At 45.7% G+C, this 19,251-nt stretch overlaps 1 protein-coding gene across 1 annotated transcript; it reads left to right on the top strand.

Moving 5' to 3' along the window:
• Positions 1-339: 339 nt before the first annotated feature.
• Positions 340-17,868, top strand: TXNDC9 (thioredoxin domain containing 9). Its single transcript, XM_006277683.4, has 5 exons — positions 340-452; positions 2,998-3,216; positions 7,688-7,806; positions 14,351-14,605; positions 16,687-17,868. Exons 2-5 carry the CDS (start codon positions 3,028-3,030, stop codon positions 16,802-16,804), a joined length of 681 nt encoding a protein of 226 aa, XP_006277745.1. The 5' UTR covers positions 340-452; positions 2,998-3,027; the 3' UTR covers positions 16,805-17,868.
• Positions 17,869-19,251: the final 1,383 nt, after the last annotated feature.

Here is a 19,251-nt window from a genome sequence, read left to right as displayed (position 1 = left end):
GAAACAGCATAATTAACGTACATCTGGCACCACGGAGCCGCTTAACCGCCCGCTCTAGAGCCTGGGTCCGGGCCGGGGCTCCCCGTAGCGGCTGGGCCGCAGTATAAGACAGCACGTCGGGCGGCCGCAGCGCACGCCAGAAACAGCAGGGTCAGGGGGGAGTAAAGGGTCTTGGGAAATGTAGGCGGGAGGCGCAATGCATGTCGGAGCTCAGTGACGTCACGAAGGCCTCAGCTGACAACCGAGGAGTGGGGAGCGCTGCCCGCCTGTCTAGGGGCCTTGCCGTGAGGCGCATGCGCACCTTCACGTAACCACACGCGACAGCCAATGAGAGAGGCCGATACTGGGACCTAGCCCCACCCGCCTCCTTGTGTTGTTACTCGCTTTTGCTACGCTGGTGTGGAGCTGGGAGTGCGGCTGGCGTAGGACTCTCGGGGCGGCGCGCGGACCGGGTAAGCGGCACGGGGGGCAACGGCCGCAAGGGTGTCAGGTGGTCTCCTGCGCCAGCGCCGCCGCCTCCCCCTCTTGGGGCGCCTGTGGAGTCAGGCTGCGTGCGGCCGGGCTGGCGGGGGGTGTAACGGTCTCGCTTCGCATGCGTAGTAGCGCGCTCGCGCTGCCCAGGTCGGGAGAGGCCCGTGTGCCCCTTCCCCAGCCGCCTCCTGCACTGCGCATGCGCCCCATGAGGCTGCGCCCCGCTTGGGTCGGATCCGGCCCGGGGACCAGGTGCCTGGCTGCCTTTGACACCCCTGGTTTGGAGACTTTCGAGGCCCCATTTTCCTCGGAGTCTAGCTCTCGACCCTGAGCTGCCACCGTTAATGTGTAGGCCTGCGCCTGGTGGGCACACTCAGGGCCAGCTGTGTTTCCAAAGCTACAGACCACACTGTTTGGTAGAACTGGCAGGGATGTAAATGTGGGCTCTGGTGTGCACACCTGGTGCTCGGCTTCCTCCCTGCCACGGGTGTTGGTTGTAGCTATGTTGGTCTAAGGGCATAGGTAGGAAAGGTCCTTTGGAGATGGCGAGGTGCAGTGTTTTTATCACAGGCAGGCAAGGTTCCTTGGTTAGGTATGATATCTTTAAAAGATATCACATCTACCGAAAGAGCCTTGCCTGCCTGTGATAAAAACATTGCGCCTTGCTGTCTCTTCGGAGCAGTGAGCTCTTCCTCCTTCCTTTTCCTGGCTCGAGCTGGAAAACTTCGTTTTCTTTGACTCTTCCTGGAAAGTCTCATCTAGCCTTCATGAAACTCAGAGCCTGTTCCACATTGACAGCTCCTCAGAGCACTTTTAGTTCATGCAGGTCTCCTGGCTCAGGATAAATTTTTCTTTGAAACAGGTTATTTCAGTTTCTTCCTGCTGAAAAGGCAAAGGAACTGTTCCTTCTCCACTAGGCTGGATGTCTTGTTTCAACAGCTGAGCCAGGGACTGAGAAAATCAGCTGTGACTGGATTCATCATTGCCCCTGTTTGCAAGGCTCATGTTTACAGAGTTGCATGTCATCCTGAAAGATATCACTTTTTGCATATGAGTTCCTAATCCAATAGTAAAGGCTGTTTTTGCTTTGTTTCTCTAAAGCAGTGATTCTCAACCAGGGAGCCGTGGCATCTTGGGGTGTTTTGAGATATTCTTAGTACAGCTAGGTTTGCAAACATGACTCACAAGACAGACTCAGAGATTTCAAATGGGAATTCACAGTGTTAAAAACATCCTGACCTACTGTGGTCTTTTCAAGTTCTTTGCAGTAAAAGACTTGCTCTGGTAACTTGTCTTTTGAGTAAAGAAAATTAAAACGAAGACTTGGCATTTTCTGAGGGGAAGTCTTGAGTCTGACAAAGGGTGTTTGGAGTCTAAAATGGTTCAGAACTGCTGTCCTGTAGAGTGTAGGGCAGCAAGAAATGGGCCTGATCAAAATTTTAACAAATGGCTTATTATTTGGTATTGTTATTTGTAGAGGTGCACTGATACATCAGTCCGATATCGGATCAAACTGGCTGTATCAGATATCGGCCTGATGGAGCCGAGAATTTGGCCGATAAATGCCCGTGCTGTGTGCTGCCGCAGTGCAGCGCAGGCAGCAAGGGGCACAGCCTGGCAGCATGGAGAGCTGCCTCCAGCTGGTAAGTCCAGTGTGATGGAAAGGGAGGAGGGAGGGAAGGGGCATGGGGGGGGCAAATCAACCCCACCTCTGTGGTGAGGGAAGAGGCAGGGGCAGGCACTGCCTGAGGAGGGGGAGAGAACCTGCTGCTCTTTGTACTCCCGAAGGGCACAGGGGGCACATGTGCCCGCCGGATGGGGATGGGGCAGGCTGCAGCCAGGACTTCGCCGGGCTCTTGTCGATGGATGCTGGGCTTGGAGCGGGTGCCGCCGCATTTGGAAGATGCTGCATCCACCCCAGATTTCACTGCTGCTCTGCTCCCAGCACTGCCACCACCAGCTGCCTGGCGCCAAGCCCAGCTCTTCCCAGCACATGGGTGGAGGCAGGGCATTGATCTGTGGCTGTGCTGGGAGGCTGGCGGTGCTGGGAGTAGAGCGGCAGTGAAATTTGGGGTGGATGCAGCATCCTCCCAGCACCACTGGCACCCATTCCAAATCCAGCCCCCGCTGAGAAAAGCCCTGCGCACCCCTGGCTGCAGCCTGCCCTGACCCGTGCAGATTTGAGGGGCACATGCAAGCAGCAGCAGGAACCACCTCCCTCCCTGTGAGCTGCAGCTCCAGGCCCCGCACCCCCCCCCCTTGCACCCCCCGGCAGTGCCTGCTCCTGGCCCCTCCCTCACTGCAGGGGGGGTGTTGATTTGCCCCCCCCCATGCCCCTTCCTTCCCCATTCCCCTTCCACCACACTGGACTTACCAACTGGAGGAAGCTGTATTGGAAATTGAATCAGTATCAGCCGATATGCCTCCGTAAATATCAGCCCCCAAAATCTCTATCAGTGCACCCCTAATTATTTGGGTGTTATTATGTGTTGTTTAATTCTAATTTCATGACTTGTGTTTTCATAGCTGTAAGAAGTTTATTGTCTATCCTGAAAAATGGATACCAACCCTTCTGTTGAAATGTTTCAAAAAGTTCTGGAGAATCAGATGCTTCAGACTACCAAGATAGTGGAAGAAGAGCTGGATGCTGAGATCCAGAAATTGGACCAAATGGATGAAGATGATTTGGAACATGTTAAACAAAGGAGACTTGAAGCTCTGAAGAAAGCCCAGCAGCAGAAACAAGTAATATTTTCTCCAGCATTGTTAAATTCTGACCTCATGTTTAGCAGTAATCTTTGCTGACCTTGTAGTGATGCCGCTCGTTTTGAAAATCTTGAGGAGCTATAAATTTGCCCTGTTGGCATCTGACAAAAATGAATGTTTGCTCTTGACTCAGAATACCATGTTTCTCTGTGAATTATGCAGGTGTGTTTAGGAATATTTTGGAATGAGATAAGGATAGGAAAAAAGTCTGGTACTGGGATTTGGGTAGGCAACTATCACTAAGTAGTATTGACTGAAAACATGAGCCATGAATACAAAATATGTCTGCAAAACTCCATCAAACTATAAAGATTTCAGAGCATTGTAGGAGGCCATCTGCCATCCCTAGACTTCTGCGTTCCAGCCTGTTCCACAGGAGGAATGTGCATTGTCCCTCTCAGCTCTTAAGAGGGGATGATCTGTCCTACTTCAAAATGGCTTCTCATAACCTAATAGATTTGGGGCTGTATATGACTGTTTGTTTCTTTTGCAGGAAAGGGTCTTACCTCTGCTTTCAGTCCACTGATCTTGATGCCTCTTGCAAGGCTTTTTGCAAAAACAGTTTCTAGAGGAGCCTTGGGAACCTTTACATGGAGTAGATCTGTGCAGTGAATAGGAGTGTCATTGGTATAGCCACATCTTAAAAATGTGTTGAGGAAATATAGCTACTGGTATCAGGTAGGAAGAGGGAGGGCATTCCAGTTGTGGAGGATTGTAGAGGCTAGTATATGGTTCTGAGATATGAAAGCACAAGAATGTCTGTCATTGTTTGACTGTGATGCTGAAGGCAATGGAATTTTAATAGGATCTGATTTTAGATAGAAATTGAACACGTGTTTTATAATGATAGACTTTAATGTGATATGTCTGTCTGACTCTTCAGGAGAATGTAATTAAATTTATTGATGTATGTATCTATCTATTTATTTATTGCTATTTCTTACTGTATCTTTATTAGAAAATCAAAATAATTTGATGTATGAGATGCTTCAAGCATGAATAATATCCAGAAAATTCAAGAGTCTTCCTGTACAGTTCCTGAATTAAAATACTATAATGGTGCAAGAAATATGTTAATTTTGAAAATTCAACAACTGAAATTTCGTTTTGGAAAAGCAACTGTTGCTTGTAACCTTTAGCTCATTTTTTTCATGTAATTAAAACATTATTGCCATAAGCAACTATATATGTGTGTGTAGCATGACGCAGCTGCACGAAAGGCAGTTTGGGACTGAATTAATAGGAGCGTTAGGTACAAGACACAGGATGTGATAGTGCCTCTTTATTCAGGACTGTTTAGGTATCATCTAGAGTATTGTGTGTAATTTTGAACTTTTACATTTTAAAAAGGTTATGGAGAAGTTAGGGTCCAGAGGCAGGTGACAAATAATAAAAGGGCTTGGAAGACAAGTCATGTGAGGAGAGGTTGAAGGAACTAGGCATGTTCAGCTTGCAGAAAAGGTGCTTAAGGGGAGACAATAGCAGTCTTCTAAAATCTATAAAGAAGAGGGAGAACACCTTTTCTGTGTTGCTGCAGAGAACAATGGCTTAAAGTTGCAGCAAAGTAGGTTTAGGTTTGATATCAGGAACAAATCTGCTCTGGCCCAATACAGGCCAGGTGGCTTCAGGATCACATCAGTGGTAGGGGGTTTTCTCCATGCCCACACTGGAGCCAGGTAGCTGGGAACTACGCCTGTGTCCCTGCCACTTCCCACAGGGCCCTGTTTCCCAGGTCCAGCACAAGCATAGCTTCTGGCCAGTGGGGAACTGTGCCAGCACCAAGTATCTGCAAGATGTGTCCATGCTGCCACAGTTTACCCCTCCCTCTGCTATAGCGTGACCACAGATGGAAGCTATCCAGCTCCCCAGCAGCTGAAAGCTGCACTGCACTGCAGCTGGGGTGCAGGGGGAGGGAGGAGTAAGAAGCAATGAAAATACAGATGCAGTTTACAGATACTTGGTCCTGGCATAGCTCCCAGCTGCTTGGTCCTGGCATAGGCACAGGGAAAACCCTCTGCTGCTGATATACTGCCCAAACCATATGGCCTGTTTTGGACTGGAGCTGAAAGGACAGGGAGAAGTGGCAGTGGTGTAGGTACAGGTGCACCTCACTGCTTGGCTCCAGCATGGGCACAGGCACAAACACAGGCAAAGCCCTGCTGGCTGGATCCAGTGGCTCTTCTGGCCTAAGGAAATTTTGGAAGCTATGGTTGAAGGTACTCAAAAAGAGGTTGGATAAGCATTGATCAAGGATGATCTAGGCATAACTATGTCTATGGTGTACTACGAATATTTCCAATTCTTTTTGAGTTTTGCTGGTTGCTGCATGGGGCCAGGAAGGATTTTTTTCCTCTCCTGTTACTACATGTGTTAGGGGGTGTTTTTTGTCTTCCTCAAAAGCATTGGGTGTTGGCTGCAGCCAAGGCTAGGGATTTTTACTGGAGTGTGCCAGTGCTTTTACTGGGATTAAAACCCAGAGGTTCCTTGTCAGAGGGTCTTGCCCCTCTGCTCAGAGTTAGACCAGTAGCCATGTTTGGGGTTAGGAAGGAATTTTATCCCATGCTCAGATTGGTATGGACTGTGTGCACATGCGCGCGCGTGGGGGAGGGGGGGGGAGTGTCTGCCTTTGTAGTAAGAGGTGTGGCCTTCTTCCCAAGATCTCTTAACGTATTTTAACAACCCTTGCAGCAATAGAACTGGCTGCTGTTGTCCTTTTACTTGTGACAGGTTAGGGTGTTGTGCCTTGTTGTGCAACAAGTTTGACTATGTACAGGTTTGACCGTAGTAGAGGTGCACCATATCATATCGGCACCAATAAAAGGAAAATTGATGTTATCAGTGTCTCCAATAAATGTCATGTGCGTGCACAGCCACAGCATTCACACAATTAGGTGTACGGTGGGGCAGCTTGGAAAGCAACATCTGGCCAGTAAGTCTATGGGGGGAAGGAGCATGGGAGTGGCAGATTGAGACCCCCATAGTTAGAGAGTAGGGCTGGAGCAGGGACAGAGGTAGGCGCTGCCCAGCCAGGGTGGAACAGGGGATGGAGCTAAAGGTTGCTTGTGTATGGGAGGGCAGCTGTGCTTGGGTCAAGTGACAGTGCTGAGAAAGGGGGCTGTGGTGAATTTTGGGGTGGCTGTAGCCTACCCTGTAGCCCCCCTCCCAGTGCTTTCTTGCTCCCCTCCCCAAGAATAGCCCTGGCCCAGCCCCCCCTGCTGGGAATTGGCCGGCACAGCCCCTGGCCGCAGCCTGCAGCACATAGCCCGCCCTTGCCCCATGCACCGATCTGGGGGACACATGCCCCGGCCCCCCCCATCTCCCCTGGGATGTGTGCAGTGGCGAGAGCTGCCCCACCCCAGCTGGGTGCACCTGCCCGTGCCCCACTCCCTCCCTCACTGTGGGGGCCCCAATCTGCCCGATGCCCCTTAACCCTCCCTCCCTCCCTCCCTCCCCCCCCCCCCCCCCCAATTTTCCCCACCCTCAGACTTACCAGCTGGACACTGCTCTCCAAGCTGCTGGACTGCATATCAGCAATCGGATAGGTATTGCCCAGTATGGCCAGTTAATAATCAGCCGTCAGTATCAGCCAAAAAAATCTTTATTGGTGCACCCACTACTATTACTACTAGTTCTAATAATAGGTTAGGCAAGGATTTGTATAGAATGGTTTGGATAGGAATGATTCTGCTTCTGGCTAGGGGTTGAACTAAATGACCCCGAGGTCCTTTCCAAGCCCTACTTTTCTGTGATTCTGTAAACTGCAAAGCTAATTCTGGCAGCTTTCTTGCTGTTAAGATGTGAATGCATATTACAGATTGACAGTATATTTGTAGGATTTTTTTTAAATGATTCTTAAAGGGGAAGCTGAAGCAAATATGTTTCAACCTGTGCTGCTTCCCTGTAAATTGTTTTGGTTCTAGATGTAATCCTTTGGGGGGAACCTTTCCAAGGTGTAGAGAATTTCTGAAGACAGAAGCTTGTATTGCAGCCTTGAGATTCCCAAACTGACCATGAAAAGTTTTTGCCTTTGGTTTTATGCCTCCTCCTGAATGCAGGGGTTTAATCTCTTTAAAGAGGGAAGCAGAGGCATGGAGTTCTAAAGAGCTCTGTACAAAAATTGCAGCTCCCACTAAAGCAAGACCTCTTCCTTGCTTACTGGCTATAAAAAATTGGAGACTGCAGTGATGTGTGCATCAGTGGTTTTCTTCCACTAAACAAAGTAGAAAAAGAAACGTCTCAGTCTAACCACAATCATCTCTCTGGGGCTTTTCTTTTACTTCCCGTTTTTTAAAACTTTAAGCTTTTGGAGGATAATCATATCTTAACATAAACATATGCTTGTTTGTTTGTTTGTTTGTTTGTTTTCTATGTTGTATCAGATTTTCTAAAAGTAATAATAGAATAAAGTATTAAGAATCTTAATACTAACTTTTTGCTTTCTTATCATTAGGAATGGCTTTCAAAGGGACATGGAGAATACAGAGAGATTCCAAGTGAGAGAGACTTTTTCCAAGAAGTCAAAGAGAGTAACAATGTGGTTTGTCATTTCTATAGAGATACAACCTTCAGGTACTATAAATAACTTCTGTTGAAAAGGTTTTGCAGCAATAAGTATACACTGTTTCAAAAACTGCAGGATCTGGGGGTACCAAAGTTCCGTAGTCTTTCAGATTTTGTTTTCTGATAGAGTTTCAGTGGGACCTGTGATTAGTCGCCCAACTCGTAAAGCTAAGTACATGTGCTAAATGCTCAATGCATAACAGCATCTTGGCGTGTTGTCTAATTTAGTAAATTCATCTCAAATAGGCTAAGAATTTGAAGGGGAGCATTTTGCTTCATGGTATCATCAATGCTCAGTTTTGAGATAAGTGGTTCTTTAAGTCAAAAAAATCATTTCGGATCTACCTGGAACTTGAATTTTTCAGAGTTTTAAACAAAATGGGGGGCAGGGAAATCATTTTTTATATAAAAGCAAAAGGCTAAGATTACACGGGTACTTGGGCGCCATTCACAAAACCTAGTATATGAGAGAATTTTTCTTTATATCTGGAATCTGCCACTAGGAATTTTTTTGAGATGCAGGAGATCTGCATTTATGTTCCCTGTGTCTGATTTAGAGCAAGTATTTGAATCATCATCTCCCACCCCCCTGGAGAATATCCCAAAGTATTGGACCTATAGTCTGTTTTTGGAAGGAGGTATGTCCCTCAGTATCACTTCTTAAGGCTGTTTACATTGAAACAAAGACTAAACCTAGGTTTTCCTGTTCCCGGGTGAGGCCTTACTAGGCTATGTAGAGCCATTGTGTCTGGCAGTATGAATACTTAATATTCAAAAGAAGCAGCCTCGCCAGGAGAGAGTGAAAGAGACTGACACCAGCATACATAGTAATCCAGTGGGTAGGCTGTTCTTTTGGGTAATGGATACCATGGTTCAAATTCCTGCTTTGAATCAAAGTCTGGATTTGTACCTGAGTCTCTTGCCTTCCAAGGGATTGTCCTTACAGTGGGTTGTAGAGTTATACGTGGTTGGGGCGCTCAACCTGCATCTTGCTGACTTCATACATTATGCCTAAATCCCCTTGCAAATCTAGAATTTTTTACATTTTGAAAATGTTTATTTTCAGTATTGATTTTTTTTTTCCTTTTCTTGTTCACCTGAAGCTATTTACATAATTTGACCTGAATTTGAACAGTTTCTAGTTGACTCAGACTGTTTGTACTATAGAAGCATTTGCAAAAATATACTCATTCAGACATTCCTTTTAATGTTGAGCAGCCAGGAAAAGGGCTTATGTAAATGAACATAGATAACATTACTTTTGAATTGGTGGCTTTTGACCTCCCTATAGGATGGTTATCTGGCCAGGGGTGGGGGGAGGAATTTTTGTAGCAGAAGCAGTATGTGGAAAGTTGATGTTGATTTGTTAGTCACTGTACAAATCTGACTAGGCTACCTCTTAAAAGACTTCAGCCTGATTCTGCTCCTCCTAAAGTGTTGTAGCAAAATTCCATTGAAGCATTTGGAAAACAAGAGCATACCAAGTGAAAACACTCACTATGTAGTTCTGGCAGCCAGCAGCTTGTAGGAAGGTGTATTCTGTTCCATGTATCTCAACCACAAGATTAAATTACTACCACAGGGGGACTAGCTTTTTCAAGGGGTGATGGGTCCAATCCCTTACCTCCCCAGGCAGATGAAATGAGCAGAGTCCTGTGACAAACAGATCACACAACTAAATTGGGCCTTTTGGGGAAGAGAGGAGACAAGTGGAACTCCCAAGCAAGAAGCCCAGGGAATTGCTGCTTGGGGGGGGGCTTTCTATTCACAGGGGTACACAGCATCACAAGATTTCGCATCCCCCATCCCTGATCTCGGGGTGGGGCTGGATCCTTCCTGCTCTTCCTTTAACTGTGTTTGAGCTCCCTGAAGCTGCATTGCCTGGCTAACATTCTGGCTTGCCATAACCCATACCAGTAGCTTCCAGTTTTACAGTCTCCAAAGCAAAATTACAAAATAACAAAATTCCCTGGTCTTTCAAACCTTGCTTTCTGAGAGAGTTTCCTCAGCCTGCTTGGTAAATGGTAAAAAGCCAGTTAGTCATAGGGCTGGATGAGCTATGCTTCATATAAACTCTTCCTAGCTCCCATGCAGAGCGACTGGCAGAAATAAGCCTATAGGAAACAGGAACCATTTAGGAAAGCTGGGTTGGAGTGCATGTTTCCTTGTGAACTTTATTAGTAAGCCCATGCCTGTATAAGCATGACCCCTGATAGTCCATGATGAAATTGTTGGGAAGAAGTGGGAAGTGAAAGCATTTCACCTACATGTTGTACTGTGATGGGGTGTGTTAAGGAATGGTAGCGTGCTGCAGGCATATGTGTTTTCAAGGCTCTCCAGACAACTTTGGTTTTAAGAAATAACTTTTACTCAGCATTCTAGGTGGTTTTCCACTCAACAATCAGTACCTCATCTGATTCTTGATGCTTCAGAGGTGGTCCACATCCTGCAAAACACAAAGACTAAAAAAAGAGAGGGGCTCAATCCCCTTTAGGTTAGTTCAGGTACCTTTCCATTTCTTTAACTGAGAGGCATGGAATCACTTTTGACACTAGCTGGCTTTGTTTACAATGGGTCCTGGCCCTTGCCATCTAAAGCTGGGCCTCCATCTTTTCCTTAGTGATATGGTATATCATTTTATCTTCTACCTTTGGTGCTTGCAGGTGCAGTACAGGCCCCAGCTGTCTATCCATGTATCTATATGCTCTTCCTAGCTTTCTCCCATAAAGGGTGACTCACAAGGCAATGGAAACTAGGGTTTTCAGGCACGGCACCTTATACTCGCCTGTCCCTCGGGTGGCAACATGCAGCATTTTGTAGAGACTTCCCCATCACAAGTAGCTTTACCACATTAACCCATTTCAAGAGGGTGCAGTTTCCAGGTCCTACCCAGGACCAATCTCTAGGCTCTCCTGCCCTGGTCATCTTCACCCCTCATGGGCACAGTATCTCATTTCTGGGCTCCCTGGCCCATTTATACTTGAGCTGTGGCCACACAAGGCTCTACATTCCAAGATCCTGGCCCCACCTCAGGCCACCTGAGATCCTACATTTCCCTGGCTCTGGAAGTCTCAGCAGTGGTCTCTTTTAATCTTTTGACGTCTCTGGGGCCCTGGCACTGCCTCTGCAATGCCACACCTCTTGGTCTCTCGGGGCTTTCCCAGACCTCTTTGGACTACAGGCTCCTGGACCCCTTCAGTCTCCAGCCTTGTCCCTTGGACTTTGACCCTTCTCTGGATCCTGGCCCCGCTCTTGGGCCAGTGAGACCTGGACACCTGGCCCTGCTAACACTTGTCTCTCCTGGGCTGCAGACATCTGGGCTCTCTGCCCCACTTATACTCAGCCCCTCTTGGCTTTCAGACCTCTCAGGTCTTTCTCCAGCAGTTCTCTGAAGTCCCCATGCTCTCTTCCGGGTCTTAACATTCACTCTATTGGTTTCCCTTTAACTTCCAGCCTTTCTTTCCCTTGACAGACCCTCTTATAACTCTGATGACACTGCTTTAACCATATCCTTCCTGGGCTGTAGGCTTCACAATCTGTGCTCGTCAGTGGCCTCTTCTGGCCTTGCTTTCTCAGCAAATTAATCCAGCAAAGCTCTGACTGGCATCTGACAGCAAAGCTACTGGCTCTGTAGCCTGGTTTTACATTTATCCAGCAAATCCTGTTCTCAGGGTCTTCTCATAATAACTAGATCCATCAACAAACCATATACAATCTTTCAGGAAACCTTCCAGTCCTAAAAAAAAAACACCAAAACTTCAAAACCACCGGTCAACTTTTCAGAAAAAAACACCCTTTGTTTACATAGCTACACGCTGAGCTTTGGTAAACACCTTCCTGCATTATTCTTTTAACAGTTTCCTTCATAAAATATGCACACTGTTATTGGAGAGGGGGAGAACAAAGACATCCCTCACTCCCATCATCAATGCACAAAGTGCATGTTGGCACAATGAACCAAAGCAACCAAAAGAATGCACAGGTATCCAGTTACATTACTTGTCTTCCCTGTGTCCCCTCCTAGCATACTAGGATGATTAGCCACCTCCAAAAATCCAATTTTAGTGGCGCTTTCTATTCACAGGGGTACACAGCATCACAAGATTTCGCATCCCCCATCCCTGATCTCGGGGTGGGGCTGGATCCTTCCTGCTCTTCCTTTAACTGTGTCTGAGCTCCCTGAAGCTGCATTGCCTGGCTAACATTCTGGCTTGCCATAACCCATACCAGTAGCTTCCAGTTTTACAGTCTCCAAAGCAAATGCACAACACTGCTCCTGACTCTGGAGCTTTCTGCTGCATCTGTGCTACTTCAGTAAACAGTGTCTTACATGCCATTAACAATCCCTATAAAGCAGCCCTCTCCTTTAGGCTCTTCTCCTGTCACAAACACATCCATGCTTACAAATGCCTCAGTCCCAAGGACTCTGCTCATTCACACAGTCCTCCAGCAGTGAGGTTAATTTTCTCTGCTCCTGGCTTCCTGTTGTACCTGCGATAAGAGGATACCTTACTTAACCCAAGCTGACTTCAGCACATACCCTGATCCAAACCATGGACTTCAGGCACTCTCTAAGATCAGGTTGCAGCCCTGTCCTCCTCAAAGTTTTCGCTCCTGCCACTAACATATCTGTACTTCTGTATACTACTCTACCTGACCCAGACAAGCAACCATCCCCTTGGTTGGCAATGCAGCAAACCAACCTCCTACACAAAAGACTCTGACTTGGACATGGTTACTTAGCTTACAACCCTACCTGGAACTACCATATGGTTTCACCTCACACACAGGTCTCCACCGATAGTCTCACAGCCTCACCCTACCATGAGTCTTGGTTGACTCCTCTAAAGAGGTGCACTCTGTACCAACAAATTCCCCGATCAGTCAGGTTACTGCCCTTGAGTCCTAGTGGTCAGTTGTTGGCACTGGACTTAGTCCCAGTCCTAGAGTCACAGGGTCCTTGTCCTGGTGGAGTCGCCAATTGTTGGCACTGGAATTATGAGCCAGATACCTTGTTTCAGGTGGGCCCAAACTCTCAGATCAACCACGACTTCTCCATTCAATAATGGGCAAATTTTATTGATACACAGTGATAGCAGGTAAGAATAATGCAGGCAAGGCAAACAAAATAACCCCTCTGATTCTATATCTATTAGTTTTAGGGCTGTCAGAGGGAAGGTACATCTGGCCAGTACATGAGCTTCACCCTGTGGTTCCTTCTTGAATGTTGCATGTCAGCAGCCTGGAGGTTGAGGGCTGAGGCCCACCCCTCTTAGTGGGGTGGGTGAGACAGCTGGTAGTGTGCCCTCTGTCCCTGGAGGCCTCAGGTTCACCCTTGGAGAACATTTTGCTGCTCTGAAATCCCTCCTTTTGTGTTCTTTTCCCCCTCTGACTCTTGATTCCTAGGCATCATTGATTGGTCTCCCTGTGGTTGTCATGCTGTCCACGTTCTGTTCTGTCAGCATATTCCTTTGTTTCCCAAACCCATCACATGGACACATCTTAATTTGGGCATGCCCTAGCTGGCTAATTTGGTCCGTCCACTGAAACTAGAAATCCCAAGGGCTCTGCAGCTGGTCACTGTCACCTAGCTAATGTGGCAGGTTCCCTTATCTCTCCGTTTATGCTGTTCTAGTTACAGTGGGCCTTGAAGGAAACTTTGTCACAGACAGGCTTTTAGAAACCAATTAACCCTTGCCATTCCTTGAACCATGTTCTAATGCACTATCTACTTTATCTACAAGCCAATTCCCAATAGCAAATTAAATATAACTTTCTAGCCATCAATAGCTGAGTATACTAAACTGATATATTTAAGCCAGTTGTGTTCAAGCTTGTTCCCTGGTGGGGGCCTGATGGGTAGTGCCCCATCTGTCCATAGGCAGGATCACACTGGTAGTCCTGATCCAGCATAGTGGCCAACATCATTGAGCCACGCAGAGGGGAATGGGGTGCAGCCCCCACCACAGCCCAGATCTGTTGGGGAAAAAGGGCCATGGCTTGGACACATGTGGAAAAGGGAACATGACTTGACCCATGTGGGGGGGAAGGGGCATAGCCTGGCCCCAAGTTGGCCCTGTGGAAGGAGGGGCCCTTCCTTGGCCCACGGGGAAGGTGGTGTGATCCAGCCCTGTGAGGAGGAAGGGAGCATGCATTGGCCTTGCAGGGTAGAAAGGGTGTGTCTCACTCTGAAACTGGCCTGGCAAGGAGGGGGAAGGGGGCATGGCCCAGCTTCAACTGCACAAGGATTGGGTTTGGGAATTTGGTGGGGCAAGGATGGCAGTATTAACGGCCACTGCTCCCCTGCTGCCAAATTTCCTGCCCAGTGGGGAGCCCCGTAGGCCAGATGGAATGGCTCCACAAGCTGCATTTGGCCTGCAGATGGCCAGAGATTGAGCTCCTCTTATTTAAACTATGCTTTGATATTTTTTCTCTAAAAGTAGCATGTTAGTTCTGTAATGTTGGTTCTTAAGATATTATTTTAAAATTCGGCACTGAAAGAATTAACTCATCAATCTTTGAATTGTTTTGGGTTTTTTTTGTTTTTTTACAGGTGCAAAATAGTAGACAAACATCTGGCAATACTGGCAAAAAAACACGTTGAAACAAAATTCATAAAATTAAATGCCGAAAAATCTCCATTCCTGTGTGAGAGACTGAGCATCAAAGTAATTCCCACTCTAGCACTAGTAAAAGATGGAAAAACACAAGATTTTATTGTTGGCTTTACTGATCTTGGTAATACAGATGACTTTACCACAGAGACCTTAGAATGGAGACTAGGGTGTTCAAGCATAATCAATTACAGGTAATCTACATTGTTTTTTAAATTAATGCAGGAGGGGTTAAAGGGTAAAGTATGAATGTGTGTAAGAGTTCAGTTTACGCTGATATCAAATCTACGCGAGAATCAAGTGATCTAATAATCTCATTATGGCTGTAAAGTTTGGCAAGAAAAACAAATCAAGGGAAATAACTCTTCGCAACATATTGAAAATGTGCATATACAGGTCTTATTACCTGTAGAGTAGCTAACACAAAACTTAGGACAACCAGCTCCTCTCAGTGGCTGCTGTGAGTCGAAGCTGAAGGCCCTTGTTTTTGAGTATTGACTTGTCTCCCCCTCCTATAACTGAAGGGGTGAAGATTGTCCAGAAGAGTGTTGGGTGCATAAATCTTTAGACAGTATTATGGTTAACTCGATTATTTGCTCACACACTATATGATTTAATACAGAACAACGCAGGTTAACCCAAAGGTGTAGAAAGATGCAGTCTAACCATAATTTGGTTTAATACTGCCTTATTGAAGTGGGGTGTGGGGAGTGCACCTTGCTTGATGCATCTGCAGAGAATTGTCACATTGTCTTGTGATCATCAAAAGAAGATACTTGGGTCTTTGGGTCTCCAGGACCGAGTTGAGGCGGTTATGTGGATAAAACATCAACCATTGCATCACATTAGTGTAGGTCTTTTATTTTTAATGTTCTTGACTTGTTTAAACAGCCAAATTATTAAAGCATGGAGAATTGTTTCCTTAAACTCAAGGGTGACTGGTGCCTCCTGAGTCTGGGGGGGCACAATTTGTGGGTGGTCCCAGGGGTGGGCCAAAAGCCCCATATCCACCCCTATATTTCTGTGCCGCAGCTTAGTCCATCCACCCCCCGGCAACATGCTGCCGGCCCATGCAGCAAAAAAATTTATCCGTCTTGAGTGATGCCGAGTTGGGGGCCAATCTCAGGGGGGAGGGGGGGGCACATGTCCTACCTACCAGTCACCTGTATTTAAATTTATCTGCATCCAACTTTAAATATTTAACCTTCAAAATTATGGATGTTGAGAGAAGAAAATCTCTTCTAGATTGCGAAGAACATACAATAGTACACCGGGAGCCAGGCATTTTTGGCAGACATGGTTCAGATTAGTTTTGCACCCTCCTTCAATCCCCTTCCCCTGCTCAGTCTGCTGCTTGGCTTTCTGCTCTCTCAGCCCTATACTCCCTGCCTGGTCTACTGCTCTGCTTTCTGCTTCCTTCCCTGTGCTCCCTGACCAACTTTGCTGCTTTGTTTTGTTCTTCCTGCCCTGCTTGCCACTGTTCTACCTGTCCCTTTCCCAATCTGAGTGCTACATGTAGAGGTTGCCCATGACATAAGCCTCCCCCCTCCGCCACCCTTGAAGTATATTGGCAGTTGAGTTAAGGCACTTCAAATCTAAGGCATTGATTTTCTTTACATCCTTTTATGAGACTCATTTTTCCTCTGGGCATGTCCATTAACCTTTTGGGGAGAAATGCCCTTTTCATCTTTTCCACATCTGTAGCAGGCAGACAGAAAGAGCAAAGCAAATCTACCTAGAGGATCCAGCAAATGAGGAAGAACCAGATATACTAGACTGTAATTTATGGGAGTATTTATTCAGTGGATGCAGTGCTTCAGTATATGGAATTTACTAAATATTAAATGAGCTGACTTTTGACTCTCATGGTAAAATCCACAAAAAGAATGAAGGGAAAGGAACCTGCATTTTCAAAATTAGCCATAGATCTTGCATATCCCAACCAATCCAGCAGAGGCCACAAGCTGCCTATGTGGAAGCTCTACTTCTCTACTTTGAAGTCTGCCCCACTCTCTTGACCATTCCTTGAAAGAAGGCATTTATGAGGGGGCCTGCATAGGCAAGCTGGTACTATCTGGATCTGTTCTAATTTTTTTTATGACAACTTCTTTGTGGCTAATAGGGCATTGAGGACCTATTTTTTCAGCCACTGCTGATTCCAAATAGTTTTTCTTTAACTGGTTTCTCTGACTTGCTGTTTCTCCAACACTGTATAAGTGTCTACTAATAAATATTTTTACTTTTAATAGAAATTTTTTATTTCTTTTTCTTCTAGTGGAAACTTAATGGATCCACCTTTTCAGACCCAAAAGAAATTTGGAACCAGCTTCACAAAACTGGATAAAAAAACCATCAGAGGGAAGAAATATGACTCAGATTCTGATGATGACTAGAAACCAAGCCTAAAAATCTTTGTAAATCATCTTTTTGTTAAGCCTGGTACATTTCAAGGAATGTTTTTATAAAGGCTATTGTTTTCATTACATTTTCACCTAATGCTCATTTTTCTATACTGTTTTATACAATGGAATCACATCGGAAGAAATTTTCAATATTTTCCCCCTCTTTTGGAGGTCATTTATAGGTTGTGAATCTGAGCCCTTTGAACTAGATATCATCTGAGAAATTATGATAAAGTCTATTTAACTATAAGTTTAATAGTTATTTCAAAACATTTCCATAAGCTACGTCTTAGTATTTTATACCATTGATCATTTTTCAGTAAGAGACTTAATGGTAAGAACTACAAGTAACTACTACCATCATAGTACATCTTAAATCATTGCTTATCTTATAGTGCCATAGCGTGACAATGACTAATTAAATGCGTTGCACTATGAGCTGTAAAACAGTCTTAACATATATCAATTTTGAAGTAGGTTATCAGAAGAAATGCCTTTTTACCAACTATGTATGCTGCATGTTAAAGCTGATACAGCAGGTAGTAGCGCATGGCAACAAGCCTATCAAAAACTGCCTTCTTTGCAGGATTATATAATATAATTCTGTGGTCTTGGATGTGTGAATTTTTATTGTACAAGCTTGCACAAGAGACTCTGCCAGACAAAAATATTGGGAGAGACGATGCTTTTGATTTTAATTTGAGACTCCAATGCAATACGCTTGATTGTACTGTTGCTCTTCAGTTACTGGGGATCTGTACCCTCTCTGAGGCTGAGCATTGAGATCAATATTTGTCCAACTCAAGAGTGGATTTATTTCACTATTCATTTTTGTGAGAAATTAAAGTCCTCCTGGAGAAATGAGCCTCTTCAGTACTTCTAGTCCTGTTGGTCCAACAAGCAGACTGAGGACTGGAAATCTCTCTTCAGTCTCTGCTTTATAGTGGAGAGCACTTTCCCACTGGGCCAGCCCAGCAATATATTTCTCCTGTTCTGTAAAACTAAGTTATTTTGTTTTAATTCATGTACATTGAAATAAAGTACTTAAATTCTAATGATGAATGTTGTTCCTTCTGAAACTAGTTCACCCTCACTATGCTTCTGTTCAGTGATCTGTCATTAAGTCACACATCTGAAGTTTTTAGATTTTTGTAAAGCAAGGCCACCAAATTTTATAAGTTTTAGTAAGAATTGGGTTTTTTTTCCAGTGGATAGGACTAGTTCAGACCTGTGGAAGTGCTAGATGATAATATTACAGCTAGAATGAGTAATGTTAAAAACAGATTTACCAGAAGTTAAAATCTAAATCCTCAGAGCACATGTGTAATAATAAGTCTGGTTCCTGAGTCTGGTTTTGTTGAAATAAATACAAGAAACAAGTATTTCAGGAAAAGTTTCACATGGGTTCTGCAACAACACTAGCCCAGTATTCTGAGCTCTCATCACTTTGAGTAGACTGGTGAACTATTAATGAGCATTGCAAATGCTAAACAGTGAGCTCTCCAGCCAGGGTGCACAACTTTCATCTCTGCTGCTCCACTGCCAGGAGCAGGGAATGTAGTAGACTATGGCTCCACTCTCCCCATTAAAGGTAGGGGGAAGAAAAAAGGGAAGCAAAGCTGATGTCAGTGAGCACTCTTCTGTTCAATCCACTTCTGCTGTCCTGAACACCCCTCCCCCCACCCCGCCCCACCTGCCAGACTTGGGGAAACCAGAGGCCGCAGCCCCCACGTGCTAGAATTGGGAGACTGGACATAGGGAGATATGCAGGGATTGGGTATGGGAATCTTGGTTCTAGTGAGGGAATACAGGGCCTCCTGGTTCTGGCAGGAAGGCACTCTGGAGAGAACAGAGGCAAAATAACAGGAGAAGGAGCATTGTGGGATGCTGGAGGACCCAGGTCATGTTCCATGTCACATTCCAGAAAGTGGTATGGGCAGCTTGTATGACACATGGTAGGTTGAGAAAGGGGCAGGCAGAAGAGCAGCAGATTGTGCAGGGAACATAGGGCAGGGAGCAGAAAGAGCACAGATCATGCAGGGGATCAGAGTGGCACTTGGGGAGGGTACAGGGCTAATTTATGGCATGGCTGCCAAAAAGGTTGAGCGCCACTGTTGTGGAGCAAGCACATGTGACCTGAAGCACTTCATTTTAAAGCACTTCTAAATAATACTTATATCAGTCAGGGTCCATTTTGAAATACTTCCATAATTTTTGGAGCACTTCAAAGGACATGTACATCAGTTCATTGAAGCACTTCCAAGGTGGTAGAAACACTTCAAATGTTATGTATTCCCATCTAGATCAACAGAGCTCTGCCACATGTGTCTGCTTTTTCTCCCGTATGTGGGTGTCCCATAGAGTCCTAGAGAAGCACAGCTGAAAGAAACCTCCAGAGATCACCTAGTCCATAGGTGGGCAAAATGCAGCCCATGGGC

Source organism: Alligator mississippiensis, chromosome 1, assembly GCF_030867095.1.
Source record: "Alligator mississippiensis isolate rAllMis1 chromosome 1, rAllMis1, whole genome shotgun sequence".
In the NCBI taxonomy this organism is placed as follows: Eukaryota; Metazoa; Chordata; order Crocodylia; family Alligatoridae; genus Alligator; species Alligator mississippiensis.
The sequence above is the reverse complement of the archived record's forward strand: the minus strand, read 5'-3'. Positions and strand labels throughout refer to the sequence as shown.

Bases quoted from the DNA above. Each gene is read 5' to 3' on its own strand.
- TXNDC9 (XM_006277683.4), top strand. From the start codon at position 3,028: ATGGATACCAACCCTTCTGTTGAAATGTTTCAAAAAGTTCTGGAGAAT. The intron at 3,217-7,687 runs GTAATATTTTCT...TCTTATCATTAG, and splicing joins AAGCCCAGCAGCAGAAACAA to GAATGGCTTTCAAAGGGACA. The intron at 7,807-14,350 runs GTACTATAAATA...GTTTTTTTACAG, and splicing joins TATAGAGATACAACCTTCAG to GTGCAAAATAGTAGACAAAC.